This window comes from Salvelinus sp. IW2-2015, linkage group LG1 (genome assembly GCF_002910315.2).
Source record: "Salvelinus sp. IW2-2015 linkage group LG1, ASM291031v2, whole genome shotgun sequence".
NCBI lineage: Eukaryota > Metazoa > Chordata > Actinopteri > Salmoniformes > Salmonidae > Salvelinus > Salvelinus sp. IW2-2015.
The window spans coordinates 56879374-56897766 of record NC_036838.1 but is presented as its reverse complement, the minus strand read 5'-3'; the positions used below and the strand labels follow the sequence as shown (position 1 = coordinate 56897766).

At 40.5% G+C, this 18393-nt stretch overlaps 1 protein-coding gene across 1 annotated transcript in view; it reads left to right on the top strand.

The window, feature by feature from the left end:
• The window catches only part of LOC111970456 (metabotropic glutamate receptor 4-like), a 295475-nt gene that overhangs the window by 197004 nt on the left and 80078 nt on the right, over nucleotides 1-18393 (top strand). Inside the window, exons 4-6 of the mRNA XM_023997215.2 lie at nucleotides 8627-8762; nucleotides 9512-9666; nucleotides 10501-10641. Of these exons, the coding sequence (XP_023852983.1) occupies nucleotides 8627-8762; nucleotides 9512-9666; nucleotides 10501-10641 (432 nt within the window). The remainder of the gene's footprint in view (nucleotides 1-8626; nucleotides 8763-9511; nucleotides 9667-10500; nucleotides 10642-18393) is intronic.

Here is an 18393-nt window from a genome sequence, read left to right as displayed (position 1 = left end):
AGATATGAGTAATTAACGTACTTTTACTCAAAATGTCAAATATACAAAGTAACAAATACACGCCCACCATGACAGACCAAAAATACAATAAACAATCACTCACAAAAAAACATGGGGGAACAGAGGGTTAAATAAGGAACAAGTAATTGTGGGATTGAAATCAGGTGTGTATAACAAAGACAAAACAAATGGAAAATGAAAAGTGGATCGGCGGTGGCTAGAAGGCAGGTGACGTCGACCGCCGAACACCGCCCGAACAAGGAGAGGGACTGACTTCGGCGGAAGTCGTGACATACAGGCTCTAACCAAAAGTGCAAAAAAGGTATTAGGTGAATAATAGGTAAGTAAAGAAATAAAAACGACAGTGAAAAAACAGTAGCGAGGCTATATACAGTAGCGAGGCTATAAAAGTAGCGAGGCTACATACAGACACCGGTTAGTCGGGCTGATTGAGGTAGTATGTACCTGTAGATATGGTTAAAGTGACTATGCATATATGATGAACAGAGAGTAGCTGTAGCGTAAAAGAGGGGTTGGCGGGTGGTGGGTGGCAGGACACAATGCAGATAGCCCGGTTATAGTTAAATAGCTAAAGTTACTATGCATATGTGATAAACAGAGAGTAGCAGCAGTGTAAAAGAGGGGTTGGGGGGGTACACAATGAAAATAGTTCGGGTAGACATTTGATTACCTGTTCAGGAGTCTTATGGCTTGGGGGTTAAAACTGTTGAGAAGCCTTTTTGTCCTAGAATTGGCACTCTGTTACCGCTTGCCATGCGGTAGTAGAGAGAACAGTCTATGACTGGGGTGGCTGGGGTCTTTGACAATTTTTAGGGCCTTCCTCTGGTGTAGAGGTCCTGGATGCCAGGCAGCTTAGTTAATATCTTTGTAGTAACTGGGTGTATTGATACACCATCCAAAGTGTAATTAATAACTTCACCATGCTCAAAAGATATTAAAATGTCAAATTATTCATGTTTACCCATCTACCAATAGGTGCCCTTCCTTGTGAGACATTGGAATACCTCCCTGTTCTTTGTGGTTGAATCAGTGTTTGAAATTCACTGCTCGACTGAGGAACCTTACAGATAATTCTATGTACTGTATGGGGTACAGAGATGAGGGAGCCATTCCGAAATTATGTTAAACACTATTATTGCACACAGAGTCCATAAAACGTATTATGTGACTTGTTAAACACATTTTTACTCCTGAACATATTTAGGCTTGCCATAACCAATGGGTTGAATACTTATTGACTCAAGACATTTCAGCTTTTAATTTGTAATTAATTTGTAAAAACATAATTCCACTTTGACATTATGGGGTATTGTGTGTAGGCCACACAATTTAAAGTTCATCCATTTTAAATTCAGGCTATTACACAAACATGTGAATTCTTTCTGAAGGCCCTTATTTAAGCACATTTCTTTTCACTGTTTACTTTCAGCTGCTGACAACAAAACTTCTGAGAGGAAGAAACAGTAGTTTCACTGTATGCAATTAGAACTGTAGATCATTATGTGCTGGAACAATGGGTGACATTATACACAAAGCAATTCTGGAGTCCTGAAAATGGAATGAAAACACAAGCAGTTGCTCACAGCAGTGCATTTCAGTGGGAATGAGAATGATTCTGTGTAATGGAATATCTGAACAGTAGGTTGCTCGGTGCACAAACTATTTTGACATGAATGATATTCTATTTTCAATTCTATTCTAATTTCCATTTTCTTGGTGACGAAATTCCCCTGTGATTAATYGATCTCACCATCTTTTAGTCCTAAAAAACGTTAATGAGTTACTTCTGGTTCGTTCAGCCATTCCTATGGGGAAAATAAATGGGGAAAGAATAGGATTTTGGGATAAACACCAGAAATAAGGTCTGAGATTAACACAGGTTTAGGAGATKTTTTACGTTTCATAATAATATCAGTCAGTTAACGTAACTGTTACGTTACCCAGCAAGAAAACCAAATAATGTCGCTCAAACAGAAGGGGGAACAAAGAGTCAATGACAACAACCAAACAAAACAGGTGGGGTTATAGGAGGGATTCTGAAAGACACTCATTGGGCTGTCCACTGAAAGTTGACTATTAACAACAACTGGAACCAGCACAGGTGTAACACATACTGACAAATGTTGTGGAAATTCAGAGACTAGGTCATTTCTTCAAACATTCATCTTTAATATCGATTAATTATTGAAATAATGACACTGTCGACCTCACACTCTAAGTTGTGTTGCCGAGAGCTTCCCTAACAACGAACAACAGACCTTATATAGGACACTAAGAATGCTTAGATCCACCCCTCCCAGGCAGATCAAAGAGCATCATACGCCACTTTGGGTTCATCCTGTCTTTATCTGCACCTGGCGTTATTTTAACCACCAACCCTGGCCTAATTTCCCAGATGCCAGGATGTCTAAGACCCTTTGTTCCAGTCCACCTCTATCCCGGGTTACAACCACCCCACATCCTGTCCATTGAATACATCTCCTCAGTGCACCACTGATCATAGAATGGAATGTGGCTGTAAAGTTTTATTGCCCTCTAGAAAACCCAATTTCCTTGATGCCCAGACTAGCTGCAGGAAGCTAGAGTGGACACCATAAAAACTCACCCTTAGCAGGCCAGTCTTACTCTTAGTTAAATATATAATTGTTTACTATTAATATCAAACAAATCAGGTAAGTATGTAATTTTTCTAAAACACTAATGTGGTGACACCAATTGGTGTGCCCTACGCATAAACATACTATATGTGCTGAAGTCCAACCTGAAAACAGAAATGGAAAAACCAAAACTTGTATCACCTTCCCCCTTAAGACAACAAATATATCCTATATTTTTGTTGGACAAGTTTGCTCACCATCAACAGAAAAATATAAACTTAAATGCATCGCTACTTATGCGTCGCCTTCTCCGATATATGATATCCGATATCCTGTTCCCAAGAAAGCTAAGGTAACTGAGCTAAACGACTACCGCCCCGTAGCACTCACTTCCGTCATCATGAAAGTGCTTTGAGAGACTAGTCAAGGAATATCACCTCCACCCTACCGGACACCCTAGACCCCACTCCAATTTGCTTACCGACCCAATAGGTCCACAGACGACGCAATCGCAACCACACGCACACTGCCTAACCCATCTGGACAAGAGGAATACCTATGTGAGAATGCTGTTCATCGACTACAGCTCAGCATTTAACACCATAGTACCTCCAAACTCGTCATCAAGCTCGAGACCCTGGGTCTCGACCCTGCCCTGTGCAACTGGGTCCTGGACTTCCTGACGGGCCGCCCCCAGGTGGTCCGGGCCACCCCGCTGATCCTCAACACTGGGGCCACAAGGGTGCGTTCTGAGCCCTCTCCTGTACTCCTGTTCACCCACGACTGCGTGGCCATGCACGCCTCCAACTCAATCATCAAGTTTGCGATGACACACAGTGGTAGGCTTGATTACCAACAACGACGAGACGTCCTACAGGGAGGAGGTGAGGGCCCTCTGAGTGTGGTTGTCAGGAAAATAACCTCACACTCAACGTCAACAAAACAAAGGAGATGATTGTGGACTTCAGGAAACAGCAGAGGGAGCACCCCCTATCCACATCGAGGGGTCAGTAGTGGAGAAGGTGGAAAGTTTTAAGTCCTGGTGTACACATCACGGACAAACTGAATTGGTCCACCCACACAGACAGCGTTGTGAAGAAGGCGCAGCAGCGCCTCTTCAACCTCAGGAGGCTGAAGAAATTCGGCTTGTCACAAAAGCACTCACAAACTTCTACAGATGAACAATCGAGAGCATCCTGTCGGGCTGTATCACCGCCTGGTACGGCAACTGCTCGCCCACAACCGTAAGGCTCTCCAGAGGGTAGTGAGGTCTGCAGAACGCATCACCGGGGGATCACTACCTGCCCTCCAGGACACCTACACCACCCGATGTCACAGGAAGGCCATAAAGAATCATCAAGGACAAAACCACCCAAGCCACTGCCTGTTCACCCCGCTATCATCCAGAAGGCGAGGTCAGTACAGGTGCATCAAAGAGCAGGGACCGAGGACCTGAAAAACAGCTTCTATCTCAAGGCCATCAGACTGTTAAACAGCCACACTAACATTTAGCGGCCGCTGCCAACATACTGACTCAACTCCAGCCACTTTAATAATGGGAATTGATGGAAATTATGTAAAAATTTACCACTAGCCACTTTAACCAATGCCACTTAATATAATGTTTACAATACCTACATTACTCATCTCATATGTATATGTATATACTGTACTCTATATCATCTACTGCATCTTGCCATCTTTATGTAATACATGTATCACTAGCCACTTTAAACTATGCCACTTTATGTTTACATACCCTCACATTACTCATCTCATATGTATATACTGTATCTATAACCATCTACTGCATCTTGCCTATGCCGTTCTGTACCATCACTCATTCATATATCTTTATGTACATATTCTTTATCCCTTTTACACTTGTGTGTATAAGGTAGTAGTTGTGGAATTGTTAGGTTAGATTACTTGTTGGTTATTACTGCATTGTCGGAACTAGAAGCACAAGCATTTCGCTACACTCGCATTAAAATCTGCTAACCATGTGTATGTGACAAATAACATTTGATTTGATTTGATTTATGTCGAAAAACACAACTTTTTTTTCACATTTATTAAAGATCAATTTTTTTTGTTTTTATAATAATTGCCTAAAACTCCGAAATTTTGAAATCTCACGTACGCTCCCACAACTCTCGTCCTGTTTGAACGATCCCAACCAAAACAAAACTCCTCTCCAAAATGGCAAAACGTACAGTCCAAATACATTTGGAGCCAGGGCTACACAATGACTAAGCACTAAACTTATTGACTGCCCACCCTTAAAAGAAACTCAGCAACCAAGCTCTCCGTAACACAGACATGTCTGATTTCAAGGGGAATCTCCTGCAATATCCGTAGTACCTTCCCTCTCATGATCTTCCTTAGTGGAATGGCCTAAGGGAAACAAGTGACGGTGCACATAATGGTTAAGAGAAACTGGTTACCACTCTTTGCTTTGGGCAAAGGACCAACACAATCCACTAGAACCCTGCTGAAAGGTTTGTCAAAAGCAGAATTTGGTTGCAAAGGTGCAACCGGTACAGCTTGGTTTGGTTTACCCGTCCGCTGACAAATGCGACAGGAATTACAGTAAGCCACAACATCCTGTTTCAGACCAGGTCAGAAGAAAATATGCAAGATATGGTCATATGTCTTGTTGACCACAAGATCTGCCATACTACCATCGTAAGCCAACCTCAGTATCTCTTGTCGAAGCATAACTGGAACAACAATTTGAGATACACTTGGCCAATCGTCCTGCCCAGAAGTGGTGCGAGAATGCCATTTCCTCATTAGACCACCATCTCTGTCAAAGTAACCCACACAAGCTTCATCAAATTCCTACTATGGACATATCTCAGCAAAAAGAAGGGAGAGGGAAACATCTTTACTCTGTTCAGAAATCAGCTGCTCCCCAGGCATCGAATTGTCAACTGTATGGAAGCTCTCTTCCTTCAACGGTCCTACAAACTCGCTCACCTTTGGGGTTTTCAAAGGAAAGGTCAACTCATGGGGGTTTACCGAAATCAGGATCACCCAGTCTCAACGTCAACAGTGAAGTTCCTCTGCCCAGTGTCTGTGTTCTTTTGCCCCTCTTAATCTTTAATTTTTATTGGCCAGTCTGAGATGTGGCTTTTTCTTTGCAACTCTGCCTAGAAGGCCAGAATCCTGGAATCGCCTCTTCACTGTTGACGTTGAGACTGGTGTTTTGCGGGTACTATTTAATGAAGCTGTCAGTTGAGGATTTGCGAGGCGTCTGTTTCTCAAACTAGACACTCAAATGTACTTTTCCTCTTGCTCAATTGTGCACCGGGGCCTCCCACTCATCTTTCTATTCTGGTTAGAGACAGTTTGTGCTGTTTTGTGAAGGGAGTAGTACACAGCGTTGTACGAGATCTTCAGTTTTTTGGCAATTTCTCGCATGGAATAGCCTTCATTTCTCAGAACATGAGTTTCAGAAGAAAGTTCTTTGTTTCTGGCTATTTTGTGCATGTAATCGAACCAACAAATGCTGATGCTCCAGGTACTCAACTAGTCTAAAGAAGGCCAGTTTTATTGTTTCTTTAATCAGAACAGTGTTCAGCTGTGCTAACATAATTGCAAAATGGTTTTCTCATGATCAACACAACCTACCATTGGAACACAGGAGTGATGGTTGCTGATAATGGGCCTATGTATTCCATTAAAAATGAGCTGTTTCCAGCTACAATAGTCATTTACAACATTAACAATGTCGACACTGTATTTCTGATCAATTTGATGTTATTTTAAAAACTTTTGACATGTTTCTACGAACTTTACGGATACTATTTGGAATTTTCGTCAACCCTTGATGACCTGCCTAAGGCTGTGGAATATTGAACATAACGCGCCAAACAAATGGAGTTTTTTTTATATAAAAATAATCTTWATCGAACAAAAGGAACATTTATTGTGTAACTGGGAGTCTCGTGAGTGCAAACATCCAAAGATCATCAAAGGTAAGCGATTAATTMTATTGCTTTTCTGACTTTCGTGACCAATCTACATTTCTGCTAGGTGTTTGTAATGTTTTGTCTAGTGATCGATAAACTCACACAAACGCTTGGATTGCTTTCGCTGTAAAGCATATTTTCTAAATCTGACACGACAGGTGGATTAACAACAAGCTAAACTATGTTAAATTGAACTAGGCATTTGTTTGTTTCATCACAAAACCGGAGAACAACATCTGTCCGGTGAAGTCCACAAAGCAAATATTGCATGTCACAAACAGTTATCACCTACAGCATGGTCAGTTAATGTTTTCGACAGTTTACTAAACAACTACTGATTTAGAACCACAGAGAGTTACCCCAAGTCAGCACAAAGACAACAGGAGCACTGCCTCCGCTATTCCAGCACCATTTCAACATATACATTTAAACATCATCAAATCAACAAGGCTATATATGCTTGGTTTAATACACAATACAAAAAAATGTAAGATGCCAAAAACAATTTAGTCCAATCAATGATGCTAAATATAATGTGGTTGTCCATGGTACTGATTTCTGTCTGTCTCTGTGTGTGTTTGTGTGTGTGTGCGTGCATGCGCACACACTTGTAGAACGCCAATGCCATCCCACTCTCTTTCATGATGGCAAAACGGTCTATAGCTCTGTACGCTTTTAGTTTTAGTTTTCATAGGCTACCTAGCCCAAATGCTTGCTAGCCTCACTTGCTCACATGGGCAACAATGAACCAGCAAAGTTAGTTAGTTAGCGTGAGCCTACTAGGCTACATCTAGGCTACATATTGAACTTCTATCACCTCAGGCCAGGGGCACAACATATGAATTTATGGTTAGATCAGAATCGCCGTCAGAATCATTGGTCTGTACAGAGAATTTTGTCAAAACCACAAGTCCTAATCCCCATCTCCAGCCATGGTTTAGGAAAGGTTCGATTTCTAGACAATTTTTTTTGACAATGGTGAAATTTTGCTTAGGAGATTATTTGGTTGGTGTGAAGCCAAATCCAAACTGGCCTCCCTTGGGGGGTGTTTTGCTGCGCCAGGACAATCCCACACTTGAGCTCAGCTCAATGCTGATTGGCAAATTATTTTATAATTGTTTTATCAAGGGAGGCCAAATGATTGCTGACATCAATCAATGAAATGTTGCGGTGGAAACATGTCATACTCTTTTGTTCCAGACAGCATCAGATACATGGGCTACACATACTGAGACAGAGGGGCGCTCGGATGATTTCTCCGGTGAGATTCAGCCACTTGCGAATTGACGGAACATCTTTAATTGGTCAAATATTTGGAGAAGCATCCATGAATACACGCCACTGATTATAACCCTATTGTCTTACCGCTATCTAATTACCATAACATTTACTACTTGCAAATATTGTTTTAGTATGTGACGTCTGTCATTGCTTTCATCATCACCTTGTGTGTATTTCTGCTTTGGTATAGTGGGTCTCTAATTTCCATATTTCATTTGAAGCTGTTCTCCTCCCTGTGGTTTAAGTGTGTTGATTAAAGATGTCCTTGGTAAGGGTATCTTCAAAATGAACATGGATCAAGTGAAGTCCTATGTGTCAGATTTCCTCTCTGCCCCCCACTGGGCAGTAACTGGGCGTCAGATGCAAATGTTTTCACAGCAGGTGGATTTAGTGAAGCCGAAGGATTCATACAGTCACAAACCTCAGAGAGAACAATGTTGTTGAGAGTTCTGCACTTACTGGTGACCTACACTCTTAGAAAAAAGGCTTTTCGGCTGTCCCCATAGGATAAACCTATTTGGTTCCAGGTAGAACCCTCTGTGGAAATGGTTCTAAATAGAACCCAAAAGGGTTCTTCAAAGGGTTCTTCTATGGGGACAGCCGAAGAACCCTTTTAGGTTCTAGATAGCACTTTCTTTTCTCAGAGTGTACTGATAGCTCAAGTTGAGCTTCTGTSAAAAGTGAAAACCTTCCAATCCAGTGCTTAACCTGCCACTCAACTGCTTTGTGTTTTCTTTCTCTCTGTTGTAGGAGGTGTGTGCATCTCTCAGTCGGTCAAGATTCCCCGGGAGGCGAAACCGGGAGAGTTTGATAAGGTCATTCGCAGACTAAGAGAAAACCCAAATGCAAGGGTGGTCATTATTTTCGCCAATGAGGATGATATCAGGTAAGGGTATTATCATCGTAGCATTGACAAGTTGAATATGAAGTATACTAAAATCATACAAATGTTCATTATAAGAAATACGCAGCATGAAATATTATCAATCAAAGGGAGAAGAATCAATCGGCAGAAATAAAAGCTTGACATTTAAATTATGCATTATGCCTTGGTCGAGCGCTGTCATAATTCCCCCTTTTAGATTCTCCATCGGTAACTCATGTTAATATGCTTCCACACATTATCTTAGTGACAACAGGATAAACTTGGAAATTATCTTAATCGTTTAGCCTTTCGTGGTCCTTACGTTAGTCAATGTTACCAGCCACTGTGCAATCAGCTTTGGATGTRTAATGTTGCCATAAGCCTGCTTTAGAAATCTCAGGTGAAAAACATAAAAACCTGGAGAAAGTATTTGCTATAGTTCTATTGTTAACATTTTCTGGTAAAAAAATGATGATGATTTCTCTGGGCACACAACACACCAGACCATACATACACATCACATTCTGTATTAGGCAGACCAGCCAGACCAATACAATGGGATCCAAATTAGTTTTCACCTTTCACTATGGATAGGACAGAGGTAAGAATGAGTGAATTCAAGTTGAATCATGAACGCAGTGTACTATATAAGTCATTGTTGTTTGTGTAGTTCTTAATGCAGTACAGCCCTAACAGTTGGTTCATAGAAAGTGTTACCATAATATCACATGTATTACTGGTAGCTAAATGTGTTTATCCACTTGTACCAGGCGGCTACTCCAAGCAGCCAAGAAGGCCAACCAGACTGGCCATTTCATCTGGGTGGGCTCAGACAGCTGGGGCTCAAAGATCTCTCCAGTGTTACACCAGGAGGAGATGGCAGAGGGAGCAGTCACCATCCTGCCCAAACGCCAGTCCATCAGAGGTGAGGGGGAATAGAGACATCTTTAAGGTTGCTGGGGAAAAATGTTAGATTGGCAGATTGATTGATTTGGTTGATTGACTGAATGATTGCTTGCTTGATTAGTTCATTAATTGTTGGGGGGGATGTCAGGGGAACAAAGAAAGCTTTTAGGTTGCTGCTATGAACTTTTAGATTGGCTTTGATTGATTTGATTGATTGATTGGTAGATCTTGTGTAGCTTTCCCTAAATGTACAAGGATAAAGGGACTGAGATAAATTAAATTGTTGTAGATTACAGAATAATGGATTTATCATTATGTTTATTTTACAGACGAGACGTTGACATGGATCAGTAGTGCGTTATTGTGCCAGCAGCTGGCAACGTACATAGGCATCCCAATTCTGATCTTTTTTTCACTAATTTCGTTTTTTGACCAATCAGATCTTTTGCCAATAATTGGTCAAAATGTCAAAATTGGGTTTCTTGTGTAAATACAGCCATAGAGATATCTCTGTTAACAAGTCTCACCAGATCTTGGTCATCTTAACACAGGACACTTCCAAGCCCGAAAATATAAAGCATTTACTGTCCTGTGCTAGCATCAGTCCCCTTGTCCAGACCTCTGTCATTATCTACTCAGTCTGCCAGCCAAGCCACAACTCTGGTCATTACACAATCAGCCATTTTCAATACACTCACTGTTAAAGAAATACCCACCCTGTCAAAAACATAGTTAAAAGTGTTACCCCAATGCTCCATTACATTCCACCACATGTCAATAACTGTGTTGGCAAGGACACTGTTGCCAGAGTGAGTGCACTGATGATGACAATGATCTGATCGATCTCTTCCAGGGTTTGATCGTTACTTCATCAGCCGCACACTGGAGAACAACAGGAGGAATATCTGGTTTGCTGAGTACTGGGAGAACAACTTCGCCTGCAAGTTAAGCCGACACGCTTTGAAGAAAGGGTCCGGGCTGAAGAAATGTACAAGTAAGACAATTCTCCTTTCCTTTTCTAACATTTTATCTTTTTAAATTCTACCTTTATTTAACTAGGCAAGTCAGTTAAGAAGAAATTCTTATTTACAATTACGGTCTACCGGGGAACAGTGAGTTAACTGCCTTGTTCAGGGGCAGAACGACAGATTTTTACCTTGTCAGCTCAGGGATTCAAACCATTCAGGGATTCAACCTTTCGGGTTACAGGCCCACATTGCAGCTCTACTGATCTCAACTACCTTTAGAAAATGGTAAAGTTTCACAGGTAGAAACAGCTGTTTTCCTGACCATGTGACTGAACCAGGAAAACCCTCTGTCCTTATCATAGAATGATGTGGCCCTTGGCTTATGATACATGACAAAATGTTGTACACCATCTAAAGCTATAGGTACAACATGAGCTAGATTAAAAATGATTGTGATGAGGTATTACTAGGGCCTTGTGTTTCGGCTGAGTAGACCGTTTGCCTGTCCTCCCACCTGGAGACGGCAACAGAACAGGGTAGTAGAGGTCTGCGTGGTTAAACATCTCTACTTCCAGGATTAATACCATATGCTATCCAGATGTGTCCTGGCATGTTCTGTCTTCGTGTCCTGGAGATTGTTTGATCGTCACAAATTCACCCCAGGCTTTCAATCTTGACTTGGAGCTCACCACCTTCTCTCTAGGTGTTCTAAGAATCCAGCTGTATGTGACATAAGGCTAGTGGTATGATAATGGTTTGAAATGCAATTAACAGCAAAATGCTAATATAGTCTTGTTATTCCCTACGGGTTTAAAATCAAATTATGCCTGTTGTGATTTCCGTTGTCATATGTTCATATATAATTAGTCTTAAAGGAGGCCTGGGTAAGGCCAAAATGTTATAAATATGCCAACTTTGATGAATTATTTCTCAAGTATGCTTTTAGATACACATGTCAAATATATGTAAACAATCCTTCCTCCAAAGGACTATTCTATATATTACATTTTGTGAAAATCCTCCCAAATCATGGTCTTTTTTTGTCCTGGGTTTGGAGAGTCCTCAATTATAAAATGCAGTTACTGACATAAATACAGTGTATGAAGGAACACAAAATACTGTATCATATAATAGGCATTCACATACATTCAATTCACATGTAGCAAATGTACATCCTTAAAATTCATGAAGTGAGCATAATTCATAGTCATGTTCTAATTGGCTTTCAGTAGAAGCCAACAAAGGGAATACATTGTAATTGTGTGTTTGTTTAATCACACTGCTACATGGAACAGCAATCAAATTCTCGCAATATACAACAAAACTGGCAAAAGCTGCACTAACAGAAGAAATTCCTCCCCTTTTATTTTCTATTAGGTACTGTTTGGGTTTTAAGTCCTTAGGCTAGCACTGCTGTTTCTGGGAGTGTAGCAAGGCATCCAACTGGAATCTAACTACAAGTGGATTAGAGGCCATCTCTCCTCACCCAGGCCAGTAATTCACAAATCAAGAATTAAAAACGGTGTGAGGTCAGTAAGCAGACATGTCTTAGGTATCTATTGGGAAAAATATGGCAAAATAAGATTTCAACAGATCAATGTCATCCGTCTAAACAGAAGACTAATGCCAGTCACATCCTCTCAGTGCCACTATCTACTGCATTGCTCTTTCATGGATGAACTGGCTCTGTGTGAAGAACAGATCTGGGAGAAGAAAAACCCCTGTCAGAAAGCCAAGGATATAGCTACAGATCTTTATCTTAATTTGATCACTATTGTCACAGATCATTTCCCTCTGCAGCAATACATGCAAATAGTAGTGCATTCAAGGTTTAAAAAGGCTTCTAAAGTTTGTAATTTCCACTATGACAAGTCAGCAATAAGCTGAACGATCTGAGTAGGGATTGGAGAGATATACATTGCAAACTGAAGGACAGGCTTTGTGTCAGTCTCAGTCACATTGTCTTTTAATGTTGAACTAAGTTTGCTTGATGACTTCATTCACTAGAAGGACCAGGAGGAGGAAGGGTTGGGGAACTGGGACATCAACCTTGACTCATCAGCTCATTGACTCATCAACTCATCCATGCATGGGCGTTACACACTGAGATAGATTGGTCTTGAGGCGTAGATGTGGTAAAGAGGTCAATCGAACTCACCAAAACAATGGAATTGCCATGGAAACGTGTGGGGGAAAGGGCCAATGGGGAAAGATCCCTAATCTCCTCATTGCCCCCAACAAAATTAGCCTACATTTAGGCTATTGTTTATATGTGTATTTCACACCATGATAAGGTAAAAATCGGCATATAAAATTTGTATGGTTGTCAACCCCAACATATGTTCATGTCATCATCACCAATCAACTGCCCTACAGTTAAAAAATACTTTGACTACCACCAACAATTTATGTATACAAACGGGAGTTAGCATTTAGCAGTAACTTCTTCTAAACCTGAAAAGGGACAACTTCTAAATGGTATGCAGCGGAAAAAAATAACATTGTGGGCCTGTTACAATACATAAATCATGATGGATTTGACYAATATCCACTTTGTTTGATCAGATTTGTTGAATGTGCGCCAGACTGGTCAATGGAACAGTCTGCATTCCATTTACACCTTTACCCCATAAATTRTGGCATAGATGCTCTGGAATAGGGATACAAACTCAACAGACATGTTATTGTGAGGGGGTAAATCATGTGTGCCAGAATGTTATTCTTTTACACTTRTTGACATCCGCATTGCTCCCTGTGGCTGAAGCCTTGGTCTCATATGGATGACATGACAACACAGTTGGAAGCCTGCCCTGTCTTTTTCATCTAAAAAGTTACAATGTGCTTGGAAAGTGGAGACATCAAGAATGTCAAAAGTAAACATTGCTATAGACACCCAGCAGTTTTGGAGACATTGTCCCGTTTGCTAGCAAAGAGATTTGCACTAGCTAAGTAACAGTAAATAGGTCAATTGTTTCACCTCACATTTAGCAAGATGATTAGCTAGCTAGCTAAAATTGCTTACAGTTAGTTAGYAATCAATTCTACACTATTTTGRTAGCTACAGTAGCACTAACCTGTCTCTAAAAATGAGAACGTGTCTTTAGTTGTTTATATTTTCCCATTGTGGGCGAGTCCATGCCTAATTGGGGAGGCAGGTAGCCTAGTGTTTTGAGCATTGGGCCAGTAAACAAAGGGTTGCTGGATCGAATCCCTGAGCTGACAAGGTAAAAATCTGTCGTTCTGCCCCTGAACAAAGCTGTCATTGTAAATAAGAATTTGTTCTTAACTGACTTGCCTAGTTAAATAAAGAAAATATCCACTTTCTATGAGTATTGTACGGGACTAATCAATACATATGGAAAAATAGACACATCCAACTAGTTCAGGTGCTGGAGAGAACCAAATGAATGATCATTCTGCTTATTGCTTGGGGTGAAAAAATGCTAAAGAAGCTAAATGTGCAGAGAAAAATCCAGATAAGATGAAGATCTGATGAAGAGCTTTGCCATGTGAAAAGGCTGTGAAGGATTTATGTGAGTGGCAGTCTGAGTTAAATACCTTGCCTGCACAGCTCTGTTTGCCAGAAATATGATGGGGTGTTGTTTTTCTAAGACTGTGTGGAAGTTTGTTGACGTAGCAGAAAGTCATAAACTTCTTTGGCTTTGCAATCCCCTCTCAACGTGCAACGTTTCAGGAATTCTCCAGGTGCCTCTGGTGGTGCTGGTGAAGGCTTTGCACCTGTCTTCAAGGTGCTAAGCAGACCACATGGGGTATGAGTGAAGAATAATCAATGTCCTGGGAGGGCTCTGTGTGCTCACAGTGATCAAAGAGAGAGCGAGTGTGTGAGTGAGTGACTGGTAGACTAGTCTTTTATCTGTGAATGAGTGAAATACACAGCTGATATTGATTAATGTGGAGAGGAGCAGAAAGGTAGAACGGGTCCCAGCTCCCTTTCCTGGGGTTTGATGCCTCTGTCTAATTAATACAGGGGAGAACAGCATGCAGCATAGCAACACAGCAAGCAGCATAGCAACACAGACACAATGGCTGAATCCTTCTCCATAACCATGTGATATTACCATAATAAGTTATGGTTTTAATTCACCAAACTTATGTCATATGAGATCCAGAATGGTCTCACGTGTCTCTAATGAACAGTTTGTAAAATGTTTACAACATCCTGTTTTTCTATCCATGTGTTCCAGCTTGGAGGTTTTGAGTTGGCAACGTCAGGACAGATGATTTAGGAGTGTTCATCAACCGAAACATCCTACATTTTCCCAAGGCACACATAGGGGGAGATGTTCTCATGTGAAAAAATGGATGAAGATTGACTATGGATGAAGTTCAAGTTTTTATAGACGATGAAGGGAGATGTGGCCTGGTGCCAAACCCGAGCATGCAGAGGTTAACAGGGTCAGAGCCGACCCAGAATCACTAACTCCTTTCTGTGGCACCCTGGTAGAGGGACACGACCTTGCTGTGCTGCTACTCCTAGTCTGAATGGATTTCTCTAAAGGCAGCGAGCCAGCCTTGGGAGTGCGTGGGTGTGCTCCGACTCTGCAATGAGATGAGAGGCTTTGCTAGGAAAGAGAGGCAATACCAAGTGAGTGTGTGTGTGTGTGGGCCACCATGCCTCAGCCTGAGAGAGATATACTGTATCACTCCCTCTCTCGCTCCTGGGCTGCCCCACAGCCCAACCGCATCAGCCAACCTGTGGCAATATTTAGAGAACTTGGGGCTAAAAGGTTCTATCTGGATATTTGTCAAAATGTAGTTATTGACATAGCATTGTTCTGTTCAATGTTCTCTACCTATATTCTACCTATATTCTACCTATATTCGACACCAATTCATGTTACGTTCAAAATAATTGCTAAAACCATTCAAACCAATGAGGGTTCAGAACTTCCAAGCCAATTATCTCAGAATCATCAATTTTTTTACTTTTACCCCTTTTTCACCCCAATTTCGTGGTAGTTACAATCTTGTCTCATCGCTGCAACTCCTGTACGGACTCGGGAGAGGCGAAGGTTGAGAGCCATGCGTCCTGCGAAACACAACCCAACCAAGCCGCACTGCTTCTTGACACAATGCCCACTTAACCCAGGAGCCAGCCACAACAGTTTTTGCAGATAGAACCTTATAGTCCTAAGCTTGCGATTTGTCTGTCCAATTTGGGTGCATGGCGCTCAATTACCACAGTTTACCACAATTATCACAGCCGTAACCTGGTTCTTTATTTATTTCATAGATGCATAAGCTTTAGTTTTTTGCTGTGGCAAACTGATATATGGCAGATGAAAGATGACTGAAAGAGAGATATCGATTTGGGGCTAGCAAGCTTTTAAGTTGAAGTGGTTCTGCTAAGATCAGAAATTTGTCTGGCACCAATATCAGTACAGCGTTGCAAGAGGAATGAAGAAGAGTGATGCAACACGGTTTCTGCAGAGAAAATCAAGAATCAATTCTTTCCATTAAACAAATTACCAGAGAGCTGCAACTATAGCAAAAAATACCTAAATATCAAATAAATAGGTTTGAATACAGACATACTTGACATAGCACATTCCTTATCTATATTGTATATCCTACAGTGTACATATCATGCTATTACTATGCATACTATCTATTATATTACTATGCATAGTACCTATTCTATTACTAGGCATAGTACCTATTATATRACTATGCATACTACCTATTCTATTACTAGGCATAGTACCTATTATATTACTATGCATAGGACCGATATATTACTATGCATGCTACCTATTAATTTACTAATGCATACTACCTATTCATTACTAGGCATAGTACCTATTCTATTACTAGGCATAGTACCTATTCTATTACTAGGCATATACCTATTATATTACTAGGCATAGTACCTATTCTATTATAGCATAGACCTATTCTATTACTAGGCATAGTACCTCTTCTATTACTAGGCATACTACCTATTATATTACTATGCATACTACCTGTTCTATTACTAGCATAGTACCTATTCTATTACTATGCATACTACCTATTATATTGCTATGCATACTACCTATTCTATTACTAGGCATAGTACCTATTCTATTACTATGCATACTACCTATTATATTACTATGCATAGTACCTATTATATTACTATGCATGCTACCTATTTAATTTCTATGCATACTACCTATTCTATTACTAGGCATAGTACCTATTCTATTACTAAGCCATACCTCTTCTATTACTAGGCATAGTACCTATTCTATTACTAGGCATAGTACCTATTCTATTACTAGGCATAGTACCTCTTCTATTACTAGGCATAGTACCTCTTCTATTACTAGGCATACTACCTCTTCTATTACTTGATATTTTTATCTGAGTCTTATTGATTATTGTACTACAATAGTTCAGTTTAGTTAGCTGTCACGCCCTGGCCTTAGTTATCTTTGTTTTCTTTATTATTTTAGTTAGGTCYGGGTGTGACATGGGGGATGTATGTGTTTTGTATTGTCTAGGGTTTTTTGTATGTTTATGGGGCAATGTTTAGTCTAGGTGTATGTATGTCTATGGTTGCCTAGATTGGTTCTCAATTAGAGACAGCTGTCTATCGTTGTCTCTGATTGGGAGCCATATTTAGGCAACCATAGTCATTAGGTAGTTTGTGGGTGATTGTCTATGTCTATGTGTAAGTTGCACTTGTCATTATATAGCTTCACGTTCGTCGGTTTGTTGTTTTGTTTAGTTTGTAAGTGTTCTTCGTCTTCGTTGATTAAATATGTATTKATTTCACGCTGCGCCTTGGTCCTCCTCTCTTTCACGTAACGACGATCGTGACATTAGCACACAAGCATTTTGCTGAACCTTTTATATCTGCTGTAAACTGTGGGTGTGGCCAATACAATTAGATTTGATTATATGTGAAATTAATAAAGAAAAGGTTTTACAGTATTCTCCTGCTGGAATGCTTTAAATCCATAGCTATTAGGTTTGCAATGGGTGAAAATACAATATATTTCAGTGTACATGAGGTTTGATCATCATGCATCAAAACTCAAAACTACATTATTGTCCAAACACACCCACCTATACTGAGACTAATTTCCCTAGTAGATTTATGCTTACACACAAAACCGTCAATCTTGTTCTGTAGCAAAAATAATTCTCCCCCAAAGCAAACTAACACAACATGGTATTGTAGAAAAACAGCCACAAGCAATGGTTGCTTCCTAGGCAACCTACTTAGAATTACATCTCATAAGTGATTAATTGTTGCTTATGTAACATATTACGTATACATCACTTATGAGATGTAATTCTAAGTAATATACTGTATATGACATATTTATGCATCACATATGTGACATTCCTTATAGGTTGCTTATGGAACATATTATACTATATATGTCGCTGGACATTTTTCAAACAGGAAGTGAAGAACAACAATAATCCATGTATTCCTAGAGAGAAGAAAAATAGTGATTCCTCTGAGGAGAAGACCTTACACTCCACATATTGGAATTTATTGGCTCCTCTYCAGTGGTCTAGCTAAACATTTACCTTCCAGCTAATTGTGAGAAGTATCAGGAAGGAGGGGCCAGTCAGTCAGTGCATCAAGGCCTAGACGCTAGGCTAACGGAAGGGTAATGTATTTTTCTCTATGCCTCCTGGCCCTTTGCCACGCCTTCCATTAAAAGGTCCTACTGTTTTTAAGTGGTTCAAACAGAACTGGCTTACTCAACTTTGCTGACTTACTTTACACTAAGTTCCTAACATTTCAGATTGACAAA